This window comes from Phyllostomus hastatus, unplaced genomic scaffold (assembly GCF_019186645.2).
Source record: "Phyllostomus hastatus isolate PE091 unplaced genomic scaffold, TTU_PhHast_1.1 phas_contig_64, whole genome shotgun sequence".
NCBI classification, from domain to species: Eukaryota; Metazoa; Chordata; class Mammalia; order Chiroptera; family Phyllostomidae; genus Phyllostomus; species Phyllostomus hastatus.
In genome coordinates, this window is record NW_025333928.1 from 9,904,510 (window position 1) to 9,932,275 (window position 27,766).

At 54.9% G+C, this 27,766-nt stretch overlaps 2 protein-coding genes across 8 annotated transcripts; one reads left to right on the forward strand and one right to left on the reverse strand.

The window, feature by feature from the left end:
* The first annotated feature begins 579 nt into the window (after nucleotides 1-579).
* Nucleotides 580-16,621, forward strand: ATP2A1 (ATPase sarcoplasmic/endoplasmic reticulum Ca2+ transporting 1). Of its 2 annotated transcripts, XM_045848830.1 has the most exons (23): nucleotides 580-900; nucleotides 1,224-1,241; nucleotides 1,651-1,733; nucleotides 3,134-3,238; nucleotides 3,968-4,106; nucleotides 6,049-6,129; nucleotides 7,002-7,087; nucleotides 7,243-7,540; nucleotides 7,718-7,884; nucleotides 9,567-9,655; nucleotides 9,915-10,017; nucleotides 10,263-10,394; nucleotides 12,343-12,465; nucleotides 12,581-12,799; nucleotides 13,511-13,846; nucleotides 14,035-14,255; nucleotides 14,356-14,558; nucleotides 14,747-14,832; nucleotides 14,925-15,058; nucleotides 15,172-15,289; nucleotides 15,488-15,605; nucleotides 15,886-15,929; nucleotides 16,336-16,621. In XM_045848830.1, the coding sequence occupies exons 1-22, from the start codon at nucleotides 783-785 to the stop codon at nucleotides 15,888-15,890; spliced, it is 2,982 nt and encodes a 993-aa protein (XP_045704786.1). In that variant the 5' UTR covers nucleotides 580-782; the 3' UTR covers nucleotides 15,891-15,929; nucleotides 16,336-16,621. The 2 variants fall into 2 exon arrangements, with proteins under 2 accessions (XP_045704786.1, XP_045704784.1); XM_045848828.1 differs by lacking the exon at nucleotides 15,886-15,929.
* RABEP2 (rabaptin, RAB GTPase binding effector protein 2) lies at nucleotides 16,576-27,766 on the reverse strand. 6 transcript variants are annotated; one of them, XM_045848837.1, is made up of 13 exons: nucleotides 27,124-27,765; nucleotides 26,463-26,672; nucleotides 24,293-24,450; nucleotides 21,852-21,962; nucleotides 21,415-21,765; nucleotides 20,424-20,519; nucleotides 20,227-20,325; nucleotides 19,280-19,558; nucleotides 18,267-18,444; nucleotides 18,113-18,124; nucleotides 17,970-18,025; nucleotides 17,606-17,749; nucleotides 16,576-17,176 (listed from the first exon to the last, which is right to left on the reverse strand). In XM_045848837.1, the coding sequence occupies exons 1-13, from the start codon at nucleotides 27,416-27,418 to the stop codon at nucleotides 17,075-17,077; spliced, it is 2,091 nt and encodes a 696-aa protein (XP_045704793.1). In that variant the 5' UTR covers nucleotides 27,419-27,765; the 3' UTR covers nucleotides 16,576-17,074. The 6 variants fall into 6 exon arrangements, with proteins under 6 accessions (XP_045704793.1, XP_045704795.1, XP_045704797.1 ...); XM_045848839.1 differs by having other exon boundaries at nucleotides 17,606-17,722; nucleotides 27,124-27,764; XM_045848841.1 differs by having other exon boundaries at nucleotides 19,280-19,435; nucleotides 27,124-27,763.

The following is a 27,766-nucleotide window of genomic DNA, read 5'->3' on the forward strand; positions in this document are numbered from 1 at the left end:
CCTCCCTAGGGTAGGGTTACCGTCTTCTGCTCTGTCCCCTTGACCCTCTCCCCTCCCTGTGTCCCCTTATTCCTCTGGAGCCGCTTCCTCTAGCCCCCAAAGGATGTCCTCCCCCCCTTCAATCCCCTTAGGGTTGGAGTGTCTCTGCTGTACTTTAAACAAACGAGGTGAGGAAGGAGGCCGCCGTGGACAAACAGGTTTAGGGTGGATGATGGGAAGTGGGAGCTGTGAGGAAAGTGGAAGGCGAAGGCCTGAGAGTAGAAGTGGGCTTAAGGGAAGACCTGGAGGGATGGGTTTGGAATGGGAAATTCAGTGCAACTGAGGAAGTTGAGGCAACTGGGGGAGGGGTCAGTAGCAGATGACAGAAAGTGAAGTCTCTCCCTAAAACCCCCTCCTTCCCTGTGGCTGGGGCCACCTTAGCTTCCCTCTGAGTGACATCTCAGGCTGCAGCCCCACTGTTCCCCCTCTGTCAGCAGAAATATCTCTCTTCTGACCCCTCCTGCTGGAGTCTCCGCCAGCCAATCCCTGATCTGGGTGAGGGGGGAGCCTGGCCCCCCCCCACTCCCTCATAAGGACCAGCTGGGGGCTGGGGGTGGTGGCCGGCTGCTGCAAGTGGTTCGGGGGTCAGAGCTTCGTGAAGGGAAGAAAAACCTGGGGGGGGGCAGGAGAGAAAAAGGAAGAAACCCAGACAAACAGGCAGGCAAACACACTGAGGAAGGACCCCCACGCGTGAGAACCCCCCAGAAGGAACACCGCCCCCTGGCCCCCAGGAAGGGAGCACAATGGAGGCTGCACACTCCAAGACCACAGAAGAATGTCTGGCTTACTTTGGCGTGAGCGAGACCACAGGCCTCACCCCGGACCAAGTGAAGCGGCATCTGGAGAAGTACGGCCCCAATGGTAAGTGTTCTTTGGAGGAGAGGCTGGCAATGCCCTCTTGAACCCCCACAACACCCACACTCGAATACCCTGGAGGCTCTCCCTCCGGGGTGTCTTAGGGTAGAGCTGGGCTGGGCTCCAGCAACTACAGTGGGGAAGAGGATACTGACAGAACAGGGTCCCCAAGACCCAGAGTTTGGGAGGTTTTATGGGATGACCTTGGTGAACCTCAGATGCCCTATCGATGGTCTGATTCTCCTACCTTAGTCACACACTCCTGGGTGTGGGGGCCATTGGACTGAACCCCAAATGAATATGTCCTTTTCTTCTTTTTCCCTGGGTAGAGCTCCCTGCTGAGGAAGGTAAGTTACTGGAATCCCTGAGCTGTCATAAATGACCCCCTCTTCCCTCAGTGCCCCACTTCGTTCTCCCTGCCGCCTCCCTACCGACTCCTGGGCAAACACCCCTCCCCAAAAGTTAGAGTCTGGCTGGGGACAGAAGTTTCCGGGCACTTGCTCCTTGAGGCATCCAGCCCTTGAACAATTGCCCATCGCTTAGAGGAAGGAGCCTGTTTTTGGAGCCTTGGCCAGCTCCTTCCGCCTTCTGTAAGTTCCAAGTGGCCTGCCCATGGCCCCAGAGCCTCACTGTTCCAGGCTGGAGGTCAGGGCACTTTCAGTCTCTGGACCCCAGCTTGCACGGGAGGGAGTCCAAGCGGTTCATCCACTAGACCTTAACCCTGGGGCGGGCTCCTCCTCTTGCCTCTTCCCCCAGGGAAGTCCCTGTGGGAGTTGGTAGTAGAGCAGTTTGAAGACCTCCTGGTTCGGATCCTTCTCCTGGCTGCCTGCATTTCCTTTGTAAGTGTGGGAGTGCATCTGGGGGATGGTTAAGCATGTGGGTTGGGGGATCTGGAGAGTGCTGGGGGTTGGGCTCCGAATCATAGGCTGCTGTAGCCCAAGCCCTCAGCATCCTATTCTACAGACCAGACTGAGGGAGGTGGGGCTCATTTTCGTCATCTTCTGTCCTTCCCCCACACCCCACAGGCAGGTTTTATTTTAAGCTTTAAGAGCGTTCTCAGCCAAAACACAGAAGCTAAGCCACCCCTGAAGCTTCAAGGGCTCCGATGGCTCAGGTTACCCCCTGAGCATAGGGCTCCCCAGCTCAGAGACTGCTGCCACCCCCAGCACCAGTACTCCCTGCATGCCCTGGGCGCATGCAATAGCCCACCAATCCCTGAGCATCCTAGTGCCCCTGCCCCGCCCTTCTGGCAATGATTGGTGGAGGCAGACTCCCTCCTAGAGGCGGGAAAGAGCTGCTGGTGTGAGGGTAACTCCAAATGCTGGAAGGCCCAGACTCACCTCTCTGGCCTTGCCTCCCCACCCCTCATCAGGGCTGGAAGTCCTGAGATCCCCCTCCTCACCAGCATGGCCTGACCTTCCCTGTCCCTGCCCTGCTCAGGCTCCTCACAGCCTCAGGGCTGGCCCCACCCTCTCCTCAAGGTCTTGGCACCTCTGGTGTCCTGGAGTTCCCCTCGGCACCCACCTTCCCAGCAGTCCATCCTGCATTTGGGAATTTCTTCCTTAACATCTTAGTCCTGCTGGAAGACAAGACTCTGGAGGCAAAAAAGACTCCTTGTCCCCTGGTCTCCTTAATGGAGGGCCTGTGGGCCCCTGAGCACTAGTTGGCAGGGCCTCACTTCTGCCGTCTCAGATTTGCTCCTTGACATTTGCCTGTGGCTGTTGCCTTTGCCTGGCAGAGGCAACAGCTGGGGTGGGGTGTGTACAGGAGGCCCAGTAACACTATCCCCCCTCTCCTGCTCCCTCATGAAATTGGAGCTTCCCTGGCTTGGGCTGTGGGGGAGGGGTATGGGTGGGCCAGGAGCCTGCGAGGACCACAGGGTTTTTCCTACGGAGTTTTGGCTCCCATGGGATGGATGTGGCCGTGGGGGTATTTGGCCTGGGTGTCCCCTGAGCTTCGTTTACAAGCCAACAGTCAGTCAGGGAAACCTGAAAGCATTCCTACTTAATCCCTGAGTTGTGCATATCTGTGCCCGCCTGTTCCCGCTGAGTATCAGCAGTGGCAGCGCTTGTGTGAGCATGCGCCTCAGAGCGCAGAACCTCGCATGGATAAGTGATGTAGTGCCCCTGTGACACCCGCCCCGTTTGCTCCTGCACCTGTTCTCACCTTCATTTGCTTTCTCTGTTTACCTGTTGAAGGGGCTCCATTTCCTATTATTCTCCCTTTCCTTGCTTCCCAGGTGCTGGCCTGGTTTGAGGAAGGTGAAGAGACTGTCACTGCCTTTGTTGAACCCTTTGTCATCCTCTTGATCCTCATTGCCAATGCCATTGTGGGGGTTTGGCAGGTTAGCTTTGACCCCCGCCTCACTCCTTCACACCTCCACACTGAATGGGAAGCCACCCTCCCCCCACCCTTCTCCATCACTTCCCTCGGGCTTGCCTTGCTCTCTGGTCCTGTCGCTCCATTTGGAAATGAGACAGAGTGTCGCTCCATTTGGAAATGAGACAGAGTGTCGGAAAAAGTGGGGGACTGTCGTTCTCACTGTCACTGGCTGGCTGTGTGACCCTGGGCAAGTCCCTTCATCTCCCCGGGCCCCAGTCTCCTCATCTATAAAATGGAGCTGATCAGCCTGCCCCTCAGAGCTGTGGTGAAGCGAAGAAGACAGTGGGTGCAGAAGTGTTTGGCGCGCGCCTGGTGCATAGTAGGAGCTCAGGAAATACCAGTTTGAATTTCTTCTTTCTCCTGCCTTAGCACCCTCTACTTTCCCTCTCCCCTGCTTTCTGATTTTCTTTGATTCTTTTTTTCTCCCTAAAACCCCCTGTTTTCAGCCGTAAGTGACAGTTTACTCAACACAAGTACACAGACCCTCACCTGGAGCTTGTCTCCGTCCCTGTGCAGGAGCCAGGCCTGCGAGGCCTCCTTCTTCCTCTGTGATCTCCCTGTTGCCCCCAGGACTCTGGCCCCTGCTCCGCCATCTCTACACGCCCCACACACCCCACCCCCACCACAGCCTTCCCTCCCCACACCCTTCCTCCTTGTGATGATCCTCCTGTCCTCCGCCCTGTGCCCCCAGGAACGTAATGCAGAGAATGCCATTGAGGCTCTGAAAGAATACGAACCCGAGATGGGGAAAGTCTACCGGGCCGACCGCAAGTCGGTGCAAAGGATCAAGGCTCGGGACATTGTCCCCGGGGACATCGTGGAAGTGGCCGGTGAGCGATGGGAACGAGTGGTCCAGAATGGGTTTGAGGCCAAGAAGATGTGTATGTTGGGGGAAGGGGCTGGTCAGCCTGATTCTGGTTTCCAGGAGGTAGCCAGAGTGGTGGAGTTTTTGCTTCTCCTTCCCAGACTCCTCGGGAGGTCGCCCCAGGGCACTGTGGCCGCCGTACCCCCTCCCCGTCAGAGTCTCAGCAAGAACAGCCAGTCCTGTCCCTGAAGCTGCAGGCAGACCCCCTGCTCCCCCGCCTCTCACCCAATACTTGCAAGCAACAGGTGGAACCCAGTCCCTGCCAATGGTCCCATCTCCACCCCCTCCTAAGGCCTGGCTTCCCTATCCTTCCACCCACCCCCAAGCTTGGTCAGCCTTAAATCTTGACCTCTCAGTGCCCTTGAGGCCTCTCAAAGGGGAAGGAGTGAGGGTAGAAGGGAAAGGGGGGGGCCAAAGGCTCAAGCCCCCGACCATGTAAGGGAAACTCAGGCCCCAGCAGAGAACACGGGACCTGGGAGGAGGAGAGCTCAAGGAGGGGCCCCGCCTCTCTGGTGAGGGACACTTAATGCCTGACCAGGGAGAGGTGGGGGCTGGGTGGCTAAGATTACTGGGATTCTGCCCCCTTCAGCGGTTTTTATATTTGCCCTTCGCAGGCCTTCCCACATCTCCAGGCCACTGGCATAGGGGAATGTGTCTTTCTCAGTGGGCTTCCCTCCACCAGACACCTCCGCTGCCATCATGGGAAACTTGGAGCGGGCGGGGGGAGGGGGGGGCAGGCTGAAGACCCCAGTGCCCCATCACAGGGCTGTCTTGCTATGGTGACAGTTTAGAGTCAGCGCCATGAATGTCTATAAATATCACTTCAACTTGGGTGACAGGGTGTCCCGCCCAACACCATGGCCAACCTCCTCCCGCCTCCATCAGCTTCCTCTGGCACGGGAGGTGGGACCTTAGAAACAAGGGAGGAAAGCAGTCAAACCGTGTCCCCAAAAGCATCCTTGGGACCAGGCAGGATTGGGCAGAGGTCCTGGGAGGCATTTAGACTCCTCAAAGATCTCCAGTCCAGTGGGGCATCCGCTCCGAAGTTTACCCGCAAGGTGGCTTCTGCACTGGGCCTTCCCCACAGCTTCTCAGCTCCCTGCCATGTGCTGCTTCCCCTGTCCCCTCACTCCTTCTTCCCTGCAGACTCCCATCCTCGTCTGCCCATCTCCCCAGGGCACTCACCCAGTTTCCTGCCCTTCCTCAGATGCTCGGACTGGACAGCGTTTCAGATGCGTGTCTTCTCCACGTGGGCCTGTGCCCTCTGCCTCAGCTGCTCTGAGATCCGCTCTGTCCTCCGCACCGTCCCTTCTCACGCCTCCTCCCACTCGCTCTCCTGCTTCTGGCTCTACCTCGTGTCTTGGTCGACGTTGACTTTCTCAATTCCCATATTTTCTCCTGTTTCCTTCTACCTTCCCTGGCTGTTCCACTTCATTCCCTTCCCCGACATGTGTCCCTCCAGCTCACCTTGTTTTCTTCAGTTGTTTGTTTGCCTTTCCCTCCTCACCTTTCTCACATGTTTCCCTCTCTGTTTCGCTGTTCCCCATTCTCAGTTGTAGTTTCTCGTCATACAACTGGATTATTCCTCATTTTCCCTTCAGTCATTCAACATAAGTTTACTCCGCACACCAGGCAGCAGGCCAGACTCTCCCTTCACAGGGCTCAGAGGCCAGGGGAGGGGCGCTTTCAACCACGGGGTCAGCCGGAATGCGCGTTAGGAGGGAGATGCTGGGGCTGCAGGAGCACCCGCTGAGGGCCCACCTCTAGTGCAGGGGTGGGCGTCTAGCCCAGGTGACCCACAAGAGCTGAAGGATGAGGTGAGGTAGTTGGACAAAAATTGCGTTTTTCTTAGGAAGGGAGAAAAATACTTTCTCGACTGAGTTCACTCTTCTCTCCTTTCTCCACAGTGGGGGACAAAGTCCCTGCAGACATCCGCATCCTCTCCATCAAGTCCACCACCCTCCGGGTAGACCAGTCCATCCTGACAGGTCTGGGCCTGAGGGGGCGGGTGCGTCCGGGGGGCATGGGGTGACGGTCTTCAGAGGAAGAGCTGGCGGACAGACAGGGCTGAAACTCCAGGTGCAAAGAGAAGCCCCAGCAGCAGGGCCCGCTCCTGGCTCCGCAGAGGCATCAGGGGTGGCGCTGTGCAGCTTCGTTCACTGCTGCAAAACTGCAGTGTGAGGAGGAGGGTGGGACGTTTGTGCCCATTCTCCAGGCGGCCATCAACCCATCCCTTCCACACACACACACACCGGTGCACCCACCCAGAGAGCTCCTGTCTCCTCCTCAAAGGCCCTCAAGTAAGGAACTGTAGAAGCTAGGCTAAGGTGCACTTAAAACGCAGCTGCTACTGCATCTCCACTGGAAGAGAGGGTGGTGATGAGCCAGTAACCATGCCCACGGACCAGGGTGACAAGTCTTGCCTGGCCTGGGGTGACTGTCTGAGCCCCTGCCATCTGGGTGTGGCGGGCAAGATCCCACGGGTCAGGGCCACTCCCTCCCAGGAGCGTGCTCTTCAGTGGACAGTGCGCTGTCACGTAAGTCAGCCTATTTGATGCCACCCGAACCTTGTTCTGAAGTGTGCGTGTTATCATCGCCACCTTACAGGGGAGCGAACAGGTTAAGTGATCCGAAGTCACGCAGCTTGTAAGTGGTGAAGCCAAGGCTTGGGTCGAGGTCTTTTTGCTCTAAGTGCAGTGACATTCCCATCTGCCTCCGGTGGCTTCTTCCAGATCCAGACTTCCTCTGCGATTGCTACTTGGTCCGTACCAGGCCCTGTGCTGCCGAGCAGAGAGGGAGTTAGGGAAGAATGGGAGAAAGACATGATGTCATCTGAAACCCCACCTTGTCCCCTTCTCAGGCGAATCTGTATCTGTCATCAAGCACACAGACCCTGTCCCTGACCCCCGAGCTGTCAACCAGGATAAGAAGAACATGCTCTTCTCGGTGAGCCACTCAGGGCCGGCTGTTGCACGCTCCAGCCAGAGGCCCTGGATGGGGAGATACGTGTGGGTGTGAGAAGAGATGAGTCCCGCAGATGAGGGGCTGCGGCATGAGCACCACCTCTCACCCAATTTCTTGCCTCTTCTTCACCCTCCCAGGGCACCAACATTGCAGCTGGCAAGGCCATAGGCATCGTGGCCACTACTGGTGTGAGCACCGAGATTGGGAAAATCCGAGACCAAATGGCCGCCACAGAACAGGACAAGACCCCTCTGCAGCAGAAACTGGATGAGTTTGGGGAGCAGCTCTCCAAGGTCATCTCTCTCATCTGCGTGGCTGTGTGGCTCATCAACATTGGCCACTTCAATGATCCCGTCCATGGGGGTTCCTGGTTCCGCGGCGCCATCTACTACTTTAAGATCGCTGTGGCCCTAGCTGTGGCTGCGATCCCAGAAGGTATGGCAGTCTCTCTCTTCCCCCCTCTCCCACCCCATTTGCTAATCTCATCTGCAAAGACCCTTTTCCAAACAAGGTAACAGTTCTAGGTTCCAGGGAGTGGGGCCTGTTATCTTTGGGGGGTCATTCCTTCCCATCTCTATTATTATTCCTTAACCCCTCTTCTTCCCCCCACAGGCCTCCCTGCAGTCATCACCACCTGCCTGGCCTTGGGCACCCGCCGGATGGCAAAGAAAAACGCAATTGTCAGGAGCTTGCCCTCTGTCGAGACTCTTGGCTGCACCTCTGTCATCTGTTCTGACAAAACAGGCACCCTTACCACCAACCAGATGTCTGTCTGCAAGGTCAGAGAAGGGTGGGCAACTCCCATTCAGAAGACCACCCTTGGGTGAAACAAGCCTTCCAAAGATGGCGGTACCCCTTTATCACTGACCTCTTCTCATTTTGACCCCAGAAAGAGATGCTCGGAGAGCAGATAGAGTGCCATCCTGTGAGCTATGAGAGGGATCAGTGAGGCCCCTCTGTCCAGCCCAGTAGCTCTCTCCAGCCACCTCCACATGCCGGACATTGCCCTGTTCTCTCTAATCCGCCACAACAGCCCCATCAGGGAAAGGCCTTGTTTACCCCATTTTCTGGAGGAGGAAACTGAGGGTCTGGAAAACTCAGTGCACAGTTAGTAAGAGCAGAACTCGGCTTCAAACCCCAGTCTGTCTGGCCCAGAGCTCCTGCCTGTGCACCAGACTGCCTTCCAGAATGGTCATGCACGGCCGGGGCCGGGGAGCCCAGCACACTCACCTCGAAAAGCATTTCCAAAACCAGGGCGCTCAATATTTTCTGTGCCTTGGGCTCTTTGGCAGTCCGGACCTCTTGTCAGTATAATATTTTAAAGTATAAAATAAAAAACATAGGATTCTGTTTTAAGAATACACCAGATTACAGAGGAAACCAATGATGTAAACACAGTTATCAGAATCTTTTAAAAGCGAATCTGTGATTTGGTAATGCTTAGGCTTCTTTATTAACACATTTGAGTAGCAAGTCCGGCAGAGGGTCTAAGAACTACCGTGACGTAGGAGCCGTAGTCCGCTGCCTGCATGCATGATTGGAAGGAAATGCTAACTGTCAGGGGGAAAATAAAAGGTGTCTTTTTTTTTGCCATCAAAGTTCACAGACCCCCCCTTAGTGGATTGAGATCATCCATGCACTGACCCCCAGGCCAAGAACCCCTGCTGTAAACAGAGTTCTTGGAATAGCATGTCCAGGAAGTACAAATTGTCGTTCCGGGAACTGAGGACTCTGTGGTCAGACCAGGATGAGAAAGGCTGTACCCTTGGCCCCTTGGGGAGACCCATCGCCTCTTGGCATTTGAAAGCCTCAGAGAAGACTGACTGTAGCGAGGGTGGATTTCACTTTGTTTAACCCAGAGTTTCCCAAACGGACTTTGACCACAGAACTGTTTTGTCTTGGAACATGTCTTAACCCCTGTCCCTTCCACACTCGCCCTGGTTCACTGTGGGCTGCTCCCCTCTGAGCACTGCACACTTGACGTCCTTCCAGAGCACGGGCTTCAATGCCAGACTGCAGGCTTGTGCAGCCTGGCTCCTGTCATGTTCCATAAAAATTAATTCATTGCCCACACTTGAAAGCCAAGAGATTCCATAGGAAAATAAACTGAATTTCTAGCTGTTACTGCAAAACTAGGAGATCTGGTCACAAGTGGCTGGACCTATATATGGGCCATGTGCCAACAGGTGGACTGGTGGCCTCAGTCCCCACCACACCTTGTTGCGCATGTCTTACCTTTTGTCTAAAGCCACTGACCGAACACAGAGAATGATCGCAAGGGCGTGGTGGCAGAGGGGAGGGTGCAGAGAGAAAAAGGAGAGGCAGGTCGGGGGTGGTGGGAAGTTAGTCTGCACAGGTGGCTGGGCGGAGGGACGTTCAGAGCCTGGGCCCCGCCCAGTGCAGAGTGCCTTCAGGGGGTGGGGAGAGCTACACATGTGTGCACGTGCCCTTCCCCCCACAGATGTTCATCATCGACAAAGTGGACGGGGACCTCTGCGTGCTGAACGAGTTCTCTATCACGGGTTCCACTTATGCTCCAGAAGGAGAGGTGTAAGTTCCCTCCGGAGTCTTCTCCTCGGCTCCTCCTGCCCCCTCCACACACCCCACCTTTCTCCCTGGGGCCCTCCATCTAGTTTTGTCTGCCTGTCTCTGTCTTCTGCCTTCCCCGACCTTGTTCTCTGTCCCGCCTGATCTTGGTTGCCATCTCCCCAACCGTGCCTCACTGCTCTCCCCTTGCTCTCTCTGTATCTCATTCCCTATTCTTCTCTACTTGTTTCTTTCCCTTCCTTCCTCCCCACCTCGCTGCCAGCTTGAAGAATGATAAGACAGTCCGGGCAGGGCAGTATGATGGGCTGGTGGAGCTGGCCACCATCTGTGCCCTCTGCAATGACTCCTCCTTGGACTTCAACGAGGTAACCTCTGCACCCCTGAAGCAGCCCCTCCTTCCCTTCCAGCTGGCTCAGAGTCCAGACGTCTTCAATGGGTCACAAGGAAGGGGTCATGGGAAGGGGGCCCCTGTGCTGAGTCTTTTCCTGGGTGAGAGAGGAAGGGAGTGGTTTGCTCCCTTCTCATTCCAGGTGGAAGGTGGGTATATCGGTGGGAACAAGGGACCAGGAGCCCAGGGCACCTACTTCCTCTTCCTCCTCTGCCCTCTCAGGCCAAAGGTGTTTATGAGAAGGTCGGCGAGGCCACCGAGACAGCACTCACTACCCTAGTGGAGAAGATGAATGTGTTCAACACTGACGTGAGAAGCCTCTCAAAGGTGGAGAGGGCCAATGCCTGCAACTCGGTGAGTCGGCTGCTCCTTCCCATGGGGTCCTTCTTCAACACCATTGCAGAATCTGGGCAGGACCCAAGGAGCCTCAGGAAGCAGAGGCTGGCCAGGGCCAGCCTCTGGCCCTGGGTCCCCATTCATGCTGGGACCCTATTTGGGACAGACAGGTGGTCTCTCCACAGGTTTTCTCGGTCAGGCTGCCTTTGAATAGGACCTGCTGCCCCTGGACCAGTACGGTTCTTTCCACTCCCCAGCCGCAACATCCCCTCATGAATTTAAAATTACTTCCTCCTGTTCTATCCCTAGTTGAAAAGGAATGGAGTTGGACAGACACCACAAGTGACCCATCCTGGGGCAGCCCCCACTTCAGCCATTACCCCGGTGTCTCTAGAAGCACACTTGTTTTTATCAGGTCTCAAGACCTGATCTAGGATTTGGGACATGTGACTACTGCACATTCTTTCACTTCCCCTTGCCAGATGAGCATGCCCAGTTCTGTTTCCTTTACTCTGAGTTCTTGCTTTTCATGTTCACTCAGTGTCTACACTGCACTCCTCTGGGGTTATATTCCCCATATCACCCAGTCTTACATATGTGTGTGTGTGCAAGATGCTCATGCGTATATCAGTAGATATTTGATATCGATTTTAATCATTTATAAATGATAACGTTTACAAATGATATTTTTAAATTTTAAAAAATTTACAAGTCCTAGCCCTGGCTGGTATGGCTCAATGGATTGAGTGTTGGCCTGCAAACCAAAGGGTCGAGGGTTCAATTCCCAGTCAGGGCACATGCCTAGGTTACAGGCCCAGTTCCCAGTCAGCATGTATGCAATAGGCAACCAATTGATGTTTCTCTCACACACTGATGTTTCTCTGCCTCTCTTTCTCCCTTCCTTCCCCTCTAAGAATAAATTTAAACATTTTTAAAAATTGAGCCCTGGCTGGCGTAGCTCAGTGGATTGAGCACGGGCTGGGAACCAAAGTGTCCCAGGTTCGATTCCCAGCCAGGGTACATTCCTGGGTTGCAGGCCATAACCCCCAGCAACCGCATGTTGATGTTTCTCTCTCTCTCCCTCCCCCCCTCCCTCCCTTCCCTCTCTAAAAATAAATAAATAAAAAATCTTTAAAAAAATAAAAAAAAATAAATAAAAAATTTAAAAAATTTATAAGTGATAATATAAACATAAACTTTATTTATTGTTATTTTTATTCTTGTTTTATTTTATGGAGAAATATCCATGATGCATTTGGTAAAAAAAAGGCTCTCTTTCATTAAAAAAAATATTTTATTTATTTTTAGAGGGGAAGGGAAGGAGAAAGAGAGGGAGAAAAACATCAATTTGTCAATGTGTGTCAATGTATCTATCAGTTGCCTCTCACATGCCCCCATCTGAGTACCTGGCCCACAACCCAGGCATGTGCCCTGACTGGGAATCAAACCAGTGACCTTTTGGTTTGCAGGCCAGCATTCAATCCACTGAGCCACACAAGCCAGGGCTCATTCATTTTTATGGAGCATTTATCATCTTATGCCAGGCACTAGGTCTGCACTGTCCCAACTGCACGTCTCAAGAAGCACACATGTGATTGTTTAAGTTAAAATTAAATGTAAGGAAAACTCGATTCTGCAACTGCACCAGCCACATTTCTGTGGTCAGTAGCCATCGTTCAGTTGTACCATTACTAAGTATTCTGTTGGACAGTGCCACACTACACATCTTCTCTTGTACTTTAAACAAGATACACTGTCACGCAGTGGTAGCACTAGCCTTGGAAATCTCTCTGTTGGTGTTGTTAGGTGCCACACTTGGCTTGACTGGGCTTGGGGTCCACTCGACCTGCAGATCCTCTTGATTATGTTTGGAGGGGCCTGGGACCCTTCCCTTCGGGCAAAGTGTCATCGCTCTTTTACCGCCCATCTCATGTCGGGCCTCCCCTTCCCTGTCTCCTCTCTACAGGTGATCCGCCAGCTAATGAAGAAGGAATTCACCCTGGAGTTCTCCCGAGACAGAAAGTCCATGTCTGTCTATTGCTCCCCAGCCAAGTCCCGGGCTGCTGTAGGCAACAAGATGTTTGTCAAGGTCAGAAACCAGAATGTGCCCTGGCCCCTTTTCCTCCTAATCCTGACTCCCCCTCCTATCCCTGCCTGCTCTGGAAGGGAGACTGTGGTCTCTGAATGCCGTTCTGGTCTCCTAGGGTGCCCCCGAGGGGGTCATTGACCGTTGTAACTATGTACGAGTTGGCACCACCCGGGTGCCGATGACTGGGCCGGTGAAGGAGAAGATCATGTCTGTGATCAAGGAGTGGGGCACTGGCCGGGACACCCTGCGCTGCCTGGCGCTGGCCACCCGGGACACACCCCCAAAGCGAGAGGATATGGTCCTGGATGACTCTGCCAAGTTCATGGAGTACGAGGTGAGCAGGTGGAAGCCAACCATTGGCCCAGAGTCATCTGCCTCACCTCCTCCACCACCCTTGTCATTTCCTACTTTGTCATGGGTCCTAGAATCCCCAGGCATTAGAGTTTGAAAGAACCCCAGTGCCACTTTACGTGTGATCTGTGAACCTGTCTGTGATGAGGTGAGGAGCGTGGATGCACCAGGACAGGAATCAACTATCACTAAACACGCCGGTTCAGCTGACATGTTTCCATAGTGAGATTTTCCTGATGCTGAATCAGCGCGTCGACCTGCATTCTGGCACAAAGCTCCTTTTTTTCTGTAGTGGATTGGTTCTCTGGAGAGTACCAAAGTCCACACCCTTTGTTTTAGAGAAGGGACGCTGTGGCATGACTGTTCACACAGATTCACTCAGAGTTATAGACCAAGTGAGCGGCCCTTCTGAAAGCAGAAACCACTGCCCTAACGTTCCGTTCAGTTCTTCCTGTGAAAGACACAGTCTGCCCCTTACCGTGGGTCTGGCGCTGCCAAGCCTGTGGGTACACCTGTGAACAAGGAGTGCCTCCTGCCCCTGAGCTTGCAAGGCCCTGCTGAGGTTTAAACGCCAGGCCCGGAGTCAGCTCTTCCTCCAGCTCAGACCTTTCTCCCCAGCTCCCCAAGAGCATCCTCCCTGGATCAGTTTTTGAGCCCCTCCCTGACCCTGCTGCCCTCTGTTCTGTCTCCCCAGATGGACCTGACATTTGTCGGCGTGGTGGGCATGTTAGACCCTCCGAGGAAGGAGGTCACGGGCTCTATCCAGCTGTGCCGTGATGCTGGAATCCGAGTGATCATGATTACCGGGGACAACAAGGGCACAGCCATTGCCATCTGCCGACGAATTGGCATCTTTGGGGAGAATGAGGAGGTGGCAGACCGAGCTTACACTGGCCGAGAGTTTGATGACCTGCCCCTGGGTGAGCAGCGGGAGGCCTGCCGTCGCGCCTGCTGCTTTGCCCGAGTGGAGCCTGCCCATAAGTCGAAGATTGTGGAGTATCTGCAGTCTTATGATGAGATCACAGCTATGGTGAGAAGACCAATGGGGCTGCTCAGGCTGGGGCCCCTGCGGAGTCTTGCACGGGGGAGTCTGCTTAGTGCCCACTGAGACCATTGTCTTCAGGAGCTGGGGCCCCAGGAAGGGAGGAGCCGAGGGCCCCGGTCAGATGCACAAGGGGTGTGTGGGAGGGGCCAGGTCCCACCTCTCTCTCCCCTCAGACTGGCGATGGTGTCAATGACGCCCCAGCTCTGAAGAAGGCTGAGATTGGCATTGCCATGGGCTCCGGCACTGCCGTGGCCAAGACCGCCTCCGAGATGGTGCTGGCTGACGACAACTTCTCCACCATCGTGGCTGCTGTGGAGGAGGGCCGGGCCATCTACAACAACATGAAGCAGTTCATCCGCTACCTCATCTCCTCCAATGTGGGCGAGGTGGTCTGGTGAGCAGCCAGGGCGGGCACCCACGAGGAACCAGGTCAGGGTGGGGGATGAGCACAGGTCTGGGAGCAGGACAGACATGTGACCATCTCCTTCTGGCAGCATTTTCCTGACAGCCGCCTTGGGGCTGCCTGAGGCCCTGATCCCTGTGCAGCTGCTGTGGGTGAACCTGGTGACTGATGGGCTCCCAGCCACAGCTCTGGGCTTCAACCCGCCAGACCTGGACATCATGGACCGGCCCCCCCGGAGCCCCAAGGAGCCCCTCATCAGTGGCTGGCTCTTCTTCCGCTACATGGCAATTGGGGGTGAGTAAGATGAAACTCCACGATCTTTTCTAAGCCTCCAAACTGACCCCTCTGGGACATCAGCCCCTCCAGAGCCGCTGCCCTGACCACTCCTTTTCCTCAGCCCACTGTTCATGGCCAACAGGTCCTCTTGACGCCTCCCATTTCCCAGCCCTAACCCCCCAACCCCCAACTTCTTTCTACCACAGGCTACGTGGGTGCAGCCACTGTGGGAGCTGCAGCCTGGTGGTTCCTGTACGCGGACGACGGGCCTCATGTCAGCTACAGCCAGTTGGTAGGGGAGGACTGAAGAGGGAGGACGGAGGGGCGCAGGGTGGCCTGGAGGCTTCAGTGGGACCCTTTCTTTCCCCCTCCCCTCCCCTGCAGACCCACTTCATGCAGTGCACCGAGGACAACCCTGATTTTGAGGGTGTGGACTGTGAGATCTTTGAGGCCCCTGAGCCCATGACCATGGCCTTGTCTGTGCTGGTCACCATCGAGATGTGCAACGCTCTCAACAGGTATGGCCTGCACAGCCTCCCCTGCCACCTCGCCCTCCACGCTCCTCTCTCTGCTTCACCACTCTTTCTTCTGTGTCCTCCACTCTCGCCCCTGCCCGGCCGTCCTTGTGCAGCCTCTCTGAGAACCAGTCCCTCGTGCGGATGCCACCCTGGGTGAACATCTGGCTGCTGGGTTCCATCTGCCTCTCCATGTCCCTCCACTTCCTCATTCTCTATGTTGACCCTCTGCCGGTGAGCCTTCCTCTGGCCAGGGCCCCCTGTCCCCCAGCTCACACAGAGCCTCTGTAGCAGCCCGTGACCACTGTAACTACAAGCGCTCACGAAGGGAAGGTGGGGTCAGGTTGGGGTACAACTGGGTCCTCTGGCCCCTGCCTGCCCTCCCCTCAGAGGGGCACATGGCCTTCTCACTGCCCTGACTGCCCCTCCCAGATGATCTTCAAGCTCCGCGCCCTGGACTGTACCCAGTGGCTCATGGTCCTCAAGATCTCATTGCCAGTCATCGGGCTTGACGAGCTCCTTAAGTTTGTTGCTCGGAACTACCTGGAGGGTAAGAGGCCTTCCTCCTCTGAGCGCTGCCAGCCCCTGGGCCCTGAGTACAGCCCCTTCCCCTCTGCGCTGCGAAGGCGCCCGCCCCGACCCTTTTCCTTTTCAGGTGGGTGTGTTATCGGTCCACCAGGGAGGAGCGCCCAGGTCCTTTCCCTCCCCTCCCCACTCCTCTGTGCCTAGAGCAGACACCTTCTCCTTGGTTCCCCCACAACTGCCTCAGCCCTCTTGGCCCTACACGCCCCCTCCGATAACGGCTGTCTCTCTGTCCTCTCTGGTCATAGGATAACTCGTTCCCCCTCCTCCATCTCTTTGAACCGTGTCACAGGTATCTCCCTTCTTGCCCTCACCCCCAGCTGCTGTGCCCCCCACCCAACCCTCTCTGCCCCACGGATGGCACCCGAGGCCACTTGCGCTCGCACACCGCCACTGCCGTGCTTCCAAGCCAGGGGTGGGCTGCTGCCCTTACTCTGCGGGTCGGCACTGCCCTGGCCTCTGGGCACCACCGCGTCTGCTGCGCTGCGCTGCGTTGCGCTAGCTGGGCGTTGCGCTAGCTGGGCGCTGCGCTGTCTGCCGCTGGGGCTGCAGTGGTTGGGAGTGGGGTCTGGGGACACAGGTGGGTAAGGGGGTGCTGGGCGACCCTCCAGGTGAGTCTGCAGAGGGTGGGGGCAGCGAGCCTGAGACGGACTATTCCCCTCCTGCTCCTGCTTCAGGCCTTCCTTTTCTCCTTCCAGATCCAGAAGATGAAAGAAGGAAGTAACCAGTCTTTTGCCCCTTCTTCCCCACCCTGATAGTGACACATCTTCAGCCTGAGCTGTGGCACAGACCCCACATCCCCTCTCCCCCTTCACATTCTTGTTTATAAACACAGTGTCCCCTTCACTGTTCCTCCCCACCCCAGCAACCCTCCCTTTTACCCTGTAAAACCTCCCCTTCCCCAACCTCGTGGGGCTTGCAGGGACAAGGCTACCGACTGAGCTGAGCTGCTTATTTATTGAAAATAAATGACAGAAAAGTCTGGCCTCGCCTCCATGCACATCTTGGGGCCTGGGTCAGGCCCTTGGGGACAAGCATCTTAGTGTCATGCAGTCCAGAAAGCAGCTGCCTGTCCAGGGTGCATGTATGGACAGAGGCTCCCAGCCACCACCCACAGCCTGGCTGTGCCTTAGGAAAGGGGACAGGGGCATGAGGGTTAGGGCCCAGGAGGCAGCATAGCAGCCAGAAAGTCACAGGGCTGAGCCTGCACCTTTGGTTCCAGGGGGCAGTTGGGACCCTCACCCAGTGTCATCCTTGGAAGCAGAAGGCCCAGTCACTCCTGGGAGGAGGCCCTGGAGGGCCAGGGTGGTGGTGGCCCCATCCCCTAAACCCCAGGCTTGGAGAGGGGAAGACTCCATCCTGAGGCCCCCAAAGCTTAGGCTTAATAGTTCTGCAGTGGAGAAAAGCAGTCTCCCCATAGTGGGTGGGTCTGGCCTCTCAGGAGTCCTTGATGTCCCTGATGTCCCTGAGGGGCGCCTCGTCCATGATGCTGCGCACTTGCTCCAGACTCTCTGCCTGGCGGATCTGTTCCAGGCGCACCTGGGGGCGTCCAGTGAGGAAAGCAGAGGGCCCTTGGTGCAGTCGCCACCCCACCTGCCAGCCCCCAAGGGGAAAGGGCCCAGCACCAAAGTACCCAGGGGCCCCACATCCCTCAACCTATGGCAAAACCAAGTTCAAGGGGAAGAAATGGGTCCCAGGGGAATAGCCTGAGGAAGTATGGGGCAGGGGCAGATGACATAATGAGCATGCAGCATGTCTGTGGGCCGGGCCCTGGGCTGGGGGCTTCCCGTGACCAACAAAGATGGGCACACAAGAGCTTTAACATGTTTGAGCAGCAGTGCAGAGGAAAGAACCGTGCCAGCCCCAGAAGGAGAGAGAAGACTGCCCTAATTGGGGCACTGTCCTTGCACGACCCAGGACAAGTCACCCGGAGTCGCGGCAGTCTGGTGGTGAGGGGACATGCCATACCTGCAGGGCCTGGGACAGTCGTACAAAATCCCTCTGCACCTGTTCACTGGTCTCCAATTCGGCCTGCAGCCGCAGCACCTTTGCCCTCTGTTCTGAGAGGAGGTCTGTGAGCTGAGCCTGTGAGGACAGGGCACCGGCTGGAGCCTTGGCCCAGATGGGAGGGTGTGTGGCCCACTGGAGGGACAGCCCCTCCACCCGCCCCTGACTAACCCCTTCTGTAGGGCCTGAGCCTGGTGACTGCCTCAAGGCTTTCTGCCGCCCGGTCTGAGACAGACACAGAGGGCAGAAGGGTCTGGTTGGGTAGGGTCTTCTCCACTCTGCCACCGCTTCCCCGTCATTCCGTCTGGCCTGACTTCTGCCTCACCTTGCTCTGTTCCTGATGGATCCGCTCCATCTCTGTCCTCAGGCTGCACAGGGAGGCTAGGAAGTCAGGCAGGGACCAGACGTCAGGCCCACACCCTCCTTCCTTCACCCACCCCAGCCCCACCTGCCCGGGTCCACACTTACCCTCTAACACCTCTGTGTGGAAAGGAAAGAAAGAGAGGTCAGGCTCACTCTTGCACTGTTTCCTCTCTCCCCTCCTGGCACCCAGGTGGTCCACTGTGGGGAGGTCACCCTCCCAGAAAGCTGGGGTGGGGAGTCTCATCACTTCTTCTCTCACCTGTCTCCTCCCGCTGCACCCTCAGCTGCCCCTCCAGGCTGGCCCGTGCCGCAGTCTCTTCCTCCAGCGCCTCCCGCAGCGTCACAATCTCAATCCGAAGGCGCTCAGCCTCATGTTCCCTGGCCTGCTGATGGGCCCTTGCCTCCTGCCCCATGCAGCGTACCAGCTGCTGCAGTTCCTGAAAGGGATGCAGTCACCGGCTGGGTGTGGGGTAGGAGGGGCAAAAGCAGCAGGGGCCACCAGCTACACGGGATTACGAAGAGGGGAAAGGAAGGGAGGAAGGAAACTGAAAAGGGGAGATAACCCAAACACCCAGCATGGGACATCCATTGCCCTTGCTGGGGCGAGTGGACAAGTACATTGTTCGCCAGTGACTTCCACTGCAGGCAGCCCCACCCTCCGGGGGCAGACCCTGCGGGACGGTGCAGGAGGTTACCCAGAGCAGAGACCCTTTAATAAAGCTCAGAAACACTGAAGTTAGCACTCTGTTGTTTAGGCAGGTACATGTTTATAGTAAAAGTGGTACCAAAGAAGAGCAAGGGAACTGTCAAATTCAGGAAGGTGGAAACAGCCAAGCAGTAGAGGTACACATAAGATTTCAGTTGTATTTTCAGGGTGGGCAAGGGTTCCAGGCGACCTTCATATTTTTAATACATTAATTTAATAATATCCACAAAGACCATGCACAGATCAATGAGGACAGATTACTATGAACCATGATGATTTCAACCATGTGGATCTCAGGTCGCTTAAACCAAATTACTGCTTTCACATCAAGCATTCTGTTAACTTATTTTCTCCTCAGGCCAAGGCTGGCAAGGGGGTTTGATCCCATTTTCAGATGAGGAAATTGAGCCTTAGAAAAGTTAAGTGAGTTGGCCAAGGTGATGCAGTTAAAACAGTAGCCTGGACCTGTCCCCAAGTCCCATGGTCCCAGGCCAAAGCCTCTCTGTGTATGAAGAGAAGTGCCAGCAGGGCGAGCCCTGGGCTCTCAGTGCCTGCACTGCCCTTACCAGGACTGAGCTGGGCAGCGCCTCCTCCTGGCCCGCATCCTGCTCCAGGACCCGGGGGGCTGCAGGTGGTGGCTGCTCAGCCCGGAGCCCTTGGTTTTCTTCTGTCAGCCGCTTTACCTCATGGCTCAGGCACTTGTGGGAGGTGGCCAGCTCTGCCTGGGTATGGAGAGTCGGTTCCGGGAAATGAGGGGGGCAAGTGTCTCTGTCTCCTGTGAGGCCAAATCCTGAACCCTCCTCCAAATGTGCTGACAGCCAGAAAGCCCCTACCCCCCTTCTCTGCTGAGAAAGGAAGGAACAACGTTTATTATGTGTCTTTGTCTCCCAAGTCCTTTATACACTCAGTGACATGGAGGTCACACCATGGCAGCCATAGGCCAGGTTGGGTGTTTTATTTGGTCAATGTTCTTTTTTTCTTAACATTAAATTAGTTTCTAACTTTAAAAATTTGGAGACTATGCACCAATATTCAGATTTCTGGCTTCCCTTGGCAAATCAGTAAACCTGGCAGCATCGAGCTCAAACTCCCGCATGGAGAAGTCGAGGAGCAGCTGCCCTGCGCACCATCTCTTCGCCACGCCACTCCTTCCGGCCTCACGCCCAGCCCGACTCAATAATTTACAGCTCTCGTCTGGCCTTGGGAAGTTCCTGATTTTGCAACCCTTGCTTTTAATTTTCATGACTCTCCAAACTAGGTCCCGTTATCTCAATATCAAGGCGGCAAGGCTGAGGAGGCTCCCTGCTTGTGGGATCAGCTCAGGATCACAGAGCAGGTGTGTCGTGGGCTCTATCTGAATGCACAGCCCCAGTTCTGGCCATAGTGCCAACCCTTTTACCCACCTGGCATCAACTCCAGCTATAGCCCACACGGGAAAGGGGGCCTCCACCTTCCACCTCAACCAATTCCCATCACTCTCCTCTCCCTCTTGCCCCAGCTCCAAAGCCCTCACCATCTGCAGCTGAACCCGCTCCTGAGCCTGGCTCACAGTCCCCTGCAGGGTCTGCAGCAGCTGCTCTGAGTTCTGGACCTGGGCCAGGAGCACCTGCATCTGTGGGTGGAAGAGGGCAGAGGTGAGGTGAGGCCAGGGCCCAGGAGGAGGCATGCAGCCAGAGGTCCTGCTGGGGCCGGAGTAGAGGCTGGACCCACCTGCTTGGCACAGTCCTCATTGCTTCGTCTCAGGCCCTCTTGCAGCTCATCCCGCTCACGGCTAATGCTCTCCAGGTCCTTTTGCAGCTGCCGCCCCTGCCACAGACCTTGGTCTCAGTCTCAACTTCCAGGAGAGGCTTCCCTTCTCACTGTGCCTCTTATGCCTTGCCTTTTCTCTTTTTGCATCTCAGTGGGTGGTACCATCATTCTCACAGTTGCTCAAGCCAAAAGCCCAGGAATTGATGCCCTTCTCTTTCCTCCACTCCCCATGTCTAACCTGCCAGCAGGTCCTGCCAGTCTGCCTACAAAGTAGATTTCCAAACCACTTCTCTTCATCTCTGCTGCCATCTCCTGGTCCCAGTCACAACCCTCTTCTAAACTACGTCAAGTGTCTCCCAACTGGCCATCCCACTTCTCCTGTTGCCCTCTACCCCCACTACAGTCCATTCCTACAGCGAGGCCCAAGTGGTCTCTTAAAAGCCTAAAGCATAGCAGGCCTCTCCCTGGTTTAAACCCCCCAGAGGCTTCCCACTGCTCCTTGTCTGAAATCTACTCTCCATGGAACTGACGCTGGCCTCTTGGGGACCCTGCCTTCCTTTCTGATCTCATCTCTCTTCTCCCTCTCGGCAGCCTTCCTGTTCCTCAGACACAGCACGATCTGCCCATTCTTAGGGCCTCTGAACTTGCAGTTCCTCTGCCCCCAATCTTCGAAGAGTGCCTCTTTTCCACCATCCAGGTTAGTTTCCAGCACTGCCATGACCCTATACATTAGTTCTGGGCCTGTCACCCTGTGACACTGACTTCCTCATGTGCTCATGTGCACGTGTGGGTCTGTCTCCCTCACTACGAGGAAGCGCCAAGAGGGAGTTTTCTCTTCACTGTGGAATCCCCAGCTCTAGCTCAGCCTAGACATAATAGGTGCTCAGTAAGGACCAGTGCAGGGACAGATGGATGCATGCATGTAGACACGTACCCTACTCACTCCACTCACCTCCATTTGCAGCTGCTCCCACTGGGTGTCTGGGACAAGCTGGTAACCAGGAGGTGGTAGGTAGATGCCCTCAGGGACAAGGGTGCCCGTGGACACCAGGGAGGCTGTCTCTTCCTGCTCAGGGCTCAGGGCCTGGCGGCTATGGGGCAGTGAAGCGCTGCTGCCAGTCCCGCCGCCAAGGGAGAAGGAGGAGATGGAGGCGCTGTCGTCACAGTTGTGGGCGAAGGCCTCGGCCGCTGCACCCCCATCTCCGCTCAGCTCCTCGAGAGGCTCCAGCGGGGGAGACAGGTCTCGGGACAGAGGCAGCAACTCCGTGGAACCATGCAGGGAAGGGGAATGCCGGGGACGTCTCTAGGGAAGGGGGTCAGGGAAGACGCTGGGGGCCAGGGTCCTACAACGCCCCTTCTTCCCTCAGTGCCACCTGGCCTCCCCCTTACCTGGATCTCTTGAATCAGCTCCTCCGCCCTCAACAGTTTCGCCTTCAGCTCCTCTATCTCCTGCTCCATGGGCAGCACAATCTCTCGCAGCTTCTCCGAGTCCTCATGGGCCTGAAGAAGTGGGTTTTGGGCAGCAACATTCCCTCTCCTGACTTCACGACCCCTCAGGTCTGTTCAGAGCTTTCTTTCCAAGCACTTCTAATCCTCCCAAGAAGGTTCTGTCCACCCCATTTTAGAGATAGCAAAGGCTACGGGAGCTCCATGACCTGCCCCAGGTCACGCAGTAAGTGGGTCAGAGTCACGACTATCTTCCTGTAGCCCACGGCCTCACCATACTTTTCTTCCCCAATATTCATTTTTCTCCTTTATCAAAGAACCTAGCCCTGGCTGGCGTAGCTCAGTGGATTGAGCGCGGGCCGGGAACCAAAGTGTCCCAGGTTCGATTCCCAGCCAGGGTACATGCATGGGTTGCAGGCTATAACCCCCAGCAACTGCACATCGACGTTTCTCTCTCTCTCTATCTATCTCCCTCCCTTCCCTCTCTAAAAATAAATAAATAAAATCTTAAAAAAAAAAAAAGAACCTAACATTTTTAGTTGGACACACAGCCTAAATTTTAGAATGCCATCTACATTTCTCAGCTTCCCAGCCTGGCCACGTGATTAAGTTACAGCTAATGAGATGGAGCAGGTGTGCCGTGTGCAACTTCCAGGACAGCTCCTTCAAGGGAGAGGGTGTGCTTTTCTTTACTCCTCCTCCTCCTCCTCCTCACTGGCTAGAACCTGGACGGGGCTGCCACTCAAGCAGTCACTTTGAACCCCGAGGCAGCAAGTTCCCTGTTTTACCTACGACAAAATGGCAACACAGAAGGAGCCCGAGTTCCTAATGGCTTTTAAAAAAATTTGTATAGCAGTTTATTTGAGACAAACTGAAGATATATGCTGGGGAGCAAGGGCTCAAATGCTCTGGAGTACAGCAGTTTTGCAGCTTCCCTAATGACTTGATGAGCTGCCGTATCAGTCCTGCAAATGTCTACCTCTGGACTTGAAGAGAAATAAACTTCTACCTTATTTAAGCCACCGTTGACTTGGGTTTTCAAAGTTCGTCCTAACTGGTATGTCCCCCCACACTCCCAATCACCACCATATTGCTGGCTACTTTTTGGTCCCTCTTCAAGTTTGGGATCCTGCTGAACATGCACAGCCAACAGCCTGGGGACAGCCCCACTTGGCTGGCGTACAGGCTCCTCCATCCCAGTACAGCCGCGTCTGAAAGGAGTCACGATGCCATTTCTCTTTCCACAGATGTTAGATCAGCAAGAACAGCCCCGCTAGCCACCCAGCTGTCCAAAGCAGAAATCTACCAGTCATACATCCTCTTCCAATTCATGCCGCATCTACTTCCTGAACCACTAACAACCTGTGTCAAACGAGTTCAGTCTAACCCTCCCATCTCCTCTGTGAGCCACTACAACAGGAGGGTAAGCCCGTGTGGCCCAAACGAAACACTCAGGATCCCACCTGAAGCCCTGGAATCCATGTTTTGTAGACAGCCAGGCCATGAACGGACAATGGCCGAATGCAGGAGTTGGGCCAGGAGTGGAACCGCCCAACCCCAGGCCTGCATTCCCTCCTGCTGTTGCAGGAGGCTCTCCGTGAGCAGAGCCCTCCTTCACTGCCCTGGGGGGTAGCTCCTGGAGGAACCCTCTGAGTGCAAGCAGCAGCCTCTGCTGGGTGTGGGTTAGACACCCTCCTTTCTTGGGTTCCTGTTTTGACCTTTGTCTTTCTAACCAGCCAATGGACTCATCTCTCTGGACATAAAATGAGCTAAGTATCTGCTTCACAGGGCTTCTGTGAAGATCAAGTGAGGTAACGATGTAGACTTGTTTTGAAAGATGAAGGGTTTGGTAGTACGTGCATCCTACTATTGTCAATAACAACAATAATAAAGGAGGTGATACACCACCTTCAGAACAAACTTTACAACCAGATTTCTTAGATTTTTAAGTCCCAAATCTCCTTTTTATGTGCAAAACCTGGGGAGAATTACTGAACTTCTCTAAGCCTCACCTTTCTCATCTGTTACGTGAATCTAAAGGGCCTTGTCTTCGGGAGAAAGGCTGGGCAGTCTGAATCTGATAGGCAGTTAGCAGAATACCTAGTGCGTGAGAGGCATCCTTAAGTGTTAGCTCCCTTTCCTCTACATGACTGTCCTTAATTTGGAAGGTAAATGGACCTAATGAAGCCACTAGTAAGTGGCAAGCCAGGACCTTGCTGAGTACAGAGCTAGCATGTGCTATGCCTAGAATGATGACTAGGTACCCTGTTCCCAATGATCTGGGAGTGGCACACCAACAATCCCTCTGCCCCACCATCACCTATGGCTGCCTCAACATCTTTCTAAATCTTGGGGGGTTGTAGGAAGGCTACCCGAACCCCAACCTTTTCCATCTGCTTCTCCAAGGAGTCCAGGGGGTGAGCCCGGGACAGCAGCTGCTTCAGGCGGCCCAGCTCCCGCTCCTTCTCCTCACAATCCTGCTGCTGCTGCTGCCTCTCCTGCTTCAGAGAAGTGATCTGGGCTTCGTAGCTGCTGATGGAATCTAGCAGGGCAGGAGGACAGAGGAGGAGGGTCAGTGTGCTGGCCCTACATGTGGGTGAGTGTGGGGCTCTCCAACACTGATGCACTCTGTGAAGCAATTTACCACAGAGGAGGATGGGGGCTTTGTGGAGAGATGGCCCTGTCCAATCAGTCAGCCTCTCTCCATCAGTGTCTTCAGCTGCAAAATGGGGACAGTATCACTGGGTTGTTACAGGATCAAAGGAAATGACATCTGGAAGGTGTTCAGCCCTCTTCCTGAAGATATATGGTCTCTATTCCATACATATTCCATATGTATACCAATAACAATATATACATATATATCAATATACACCAATGCCAATCAATATCTAATAATGGTTAATACATTTTTTTATGTGCATGGTTATTTTAACAGGTACTGACATTAAAAGTAAAGGTTCTGCCAAATTGGAACAGTTCAGCCAACAGCCAGGTAGCAAAACTTTATCAGGAAAACAAACAAGAATATGAGAAAAGAGTTTCAGCCATTGTTGAACAAAGCTGGAGTGACCCGTAACAGACCATTAGTCTATTATCTGTTTCATCGTTGTTGTGTATAATCTACCCCTCAGGAGAAGGGCTAACATGTTTTAAGTGCCATAGGTTTTAAGGATTCTGCAGGAAAAAAAGAATGTTGTTTAGAATCTACAAAAGCTTGTGTTTCTAGATTAATGTACTTTTTATTGCATGTTGTGAACTAAGTTATTGCCTACCTAAGTTTGTAATATATCCTATTTAAAAAAAAAAATTAAGGGTTCTGCTGCCAGACTGCCTAGATTCAAATCTGCTGCTTTCTAGCTATACAACCTTGAGCACATTACCTAACGTCCCCAGGCCGCAGGGCTTCCTCTGTAAAATGGAGCTAGATGATAGCTCCCACCTCATTGGGATTGTTATGAATACTCATAAGGCATTTAGCTCAGTGCCTGGAATATGGTATATGTCAGCCATTATTATTATCGCTGTCATGATGACGATTTGGGACAATTTCTCTTATAAGGACAGGAAATTTCCTTTAAAATAACTGTTTGTAAGTCTTTAAAAAGTGGCCCTACTTAAAGAACAAATATTAAGTAGATAACAGGGTAAGTCATAGGAGGAGACAACCATGTCACACAGGTCGTATGTGGAAGGGAGGCGTCATATTGGTGGAAAGGGTACTGAGTGAAATACAGCCCCAGGAGTCTGGAGGCAGGAGCAGGTGTCTGAAAGGGAAATGATGTAGTGGGATGGGAATTTGAGAAAGTTTATTCTGGAAGCCAATGTTAAGGCCCAATTACAGAAGGAGACCTGTGAGAAGTCCAGGGGAGTTGTCCAGAGCTTCACTATAGCAATGCCAGTGGAACCAGAGGGGTGGGACAGGACTGGAAGCTGTTTTAGAGACTTTGGCTTCTGACTAAAGGAGAAGGGGAAGATAGGAAAAGAAGCCAGGGGATCTGGGGCAAGGGATGGTGTTGCATCCCAAGTACATACAAAAGATGTAAAGGAGGGAAGGAAGTCAGTGCATGTGTATGTGTTGGGGTAGGATGTGGGGGGGGCAGGTGTAGGGATGCTTGGAAAAGGAAAGAAAACCATAGGATAAGACTCACAGAGACCGAGTCCAGGGCTGAGTCTGAAGCCCAGAGGCTCAAGTGAAGGTGCTTCAGGGAACTGAGAAGTTGCTCATCTCCAGGGTTGATCAGTCATCAGTGAGGAACAAGAAATGACAGGGGGCAAGGGAACAGGTAGAAGCTCAGAGCTAAACTTAGCTGGAACTGACACAGTTGATGCTAGCATTGGCAGCATCCCTGTGCAAATTAGAAAAGCGCGTCCCCCCTCCAAAATGAAAAAAAAAAAAAGGGTGTTCTGTCCTTTGGGTCCATAGGCCTGCCCTGGGTTAGGGAACCCTTCTGACTTATTACTCAGTAGCTTATCTGTCCCCTTGACCCTTTTCTGGTCAGGCACTCCCCTTTATGGGGCTGATGGGGAATCTGGGAAGAGACCCTGCCTCACCTTTCAGGATGGCCTGCAGGGAGGCCACCTCCTCTTGGCATTGCCGCTGCACCGCAGCCACAGCCTCGGCCTTCGTGCTCTCGCTCACCTCGGCCACAGCCTTCATGGTCTCCATTTCTGCCAGGGCGCCTGCCAGCTCAACCCGAAGTCGGTCGAGCTCCACTGATTCGGCCTCAGCCTTTGCCCCCTCCTGGGGCTGGGGATCAAGGGCTGTGGGGGAAAAGGATCAGCCTCTCTTCCCATCACTCCAGCATCCCCAGTAACCCAGGCTTCAAAATCCGAAAGTCCTGCTATCTAGTTGTACTGCAGCCGCGGTCCCCGCCCCTTTCCCAGACTAGACCTGCTCACCTGGCCCCGCCTCCTTACCTAGCTATGCGGCGCGTAGCTATAGCCCCGCCTCTCCCCCCTCCCACGGGTCACCCAATCTCCTTTCCTCTGACACGACCCCTCCCTTCCAGAGACCCCGCCCCCTCACTAGCTGGGTTCCACCGCTCACCTGGCCCTACCCCTGGAATCGCCAGGCCACGCCCCACGCCGGTGGCTCCAGACCCCGCCCCTATCTCCAGTATCCCCTTCACCACCCCCCAATCTGCCAGCTGCTGAGCTCGGCCCCGCCTCCGCCTTTGCCGCTCCTCTCGTGCACGGACGCGCCCTTACTTACCAGTCGCCGGCTGCCGTCCCAGGCCATCCTCGCCCGCGGCTGCCGGCCCAGCTGCCGCCATCGCCTCCGCGCAAACGGCGGGGTCCCGTACTCCCTGGTGACCGCGCTCACCGCTTCCGGGTGCGCTCGGCTGTTTCCGGATCCGCTCGGCTGTTTCCGGATCAGCCGGGCTTGAGGCTGAGACCGAAGATATCCGAAGCGACGCCGGGCCCGGCCCCGCCCGTCTTCGTCTTCCTTCCTGGGTAGCGCTGTTCAAGGAGGATACTAGTCCTTCAAAACCCGACGAAGTTCTCATCAAAGGCTTCCTAGTGTCTCCGTGTGACTTTAGAAGCTCTGTTGAAATTATACTTCCTCCGGGACCCCCGCCGCTCAGAAGACAAAGCTCTCGCGGTCTCTCCCGAGCCCCGGAGCTGAACCCTTGCTCAGCCCCTGGCCGCCATTCCGCTGGAGCCTGGCTCACTTCACAGAGAATTGTTGCCAGGCCTCCCTACACCTCTGCCCTCGTGGAACGTCCCTCGGCGCAGGGCTGGATTGGCTCCACTTTGGGGGTCTGTGTCCCCTCGTAGTCGGTCGTAGAAGTCAGGAACTTACACGTTCCCCACTTTGATATTCAACCATTCACCGCTTCCTGCTAATCCCCCTC

Excerpts from the sequence above, each read along its gene's own strand:
- ATP2A1 (XM_045848828.1), top strand. The coding sequence starts at position 783 with ATGGAGGCTGCACACTCCAAGACCACAGAAGAATGTCTGGCTTACTTT. Across the intron at positions 3,239-3,967 it reads CCATTGTGGGGGTTTGGCAG|GAACGTAATGCAGAGAATGC; the intron begins GTTAGCTTTGAC and ends CTGTGCCCCCAG. Across the intron at positions 15,059-15,171 it reads ATGTGCAACGCTCTCAACAG|CCTCTCTGAGAACCAGTCCC; the intron begins GTATGGCCTGCA and ends GTCCTTGTGCAG.
- RABEP2 (XM_045848837.1), bottom strand. The coding sequence starts at position 27,418 with ATGAGAACTTCGTCGGGTTTTGAAGGACTAGTATCCTCCTTGAACAGC. Across the intron at positions 26,673-27,123 it reads GGGACGGCAGCCGGCGACTG|CCCTTGATCCCCAGCCCCAG; the intron begins GTAAGTAAGGGC and ends TTTCCCCCACAG. Across the intron at positions 18,445-19,279 it reads CGCTGCCCAGCTCAGTCCTG|GAACTGCAGCAGCTGGTACG; the intron begins GTAAGGGCAGTG and ends CATCCCTTTCAG.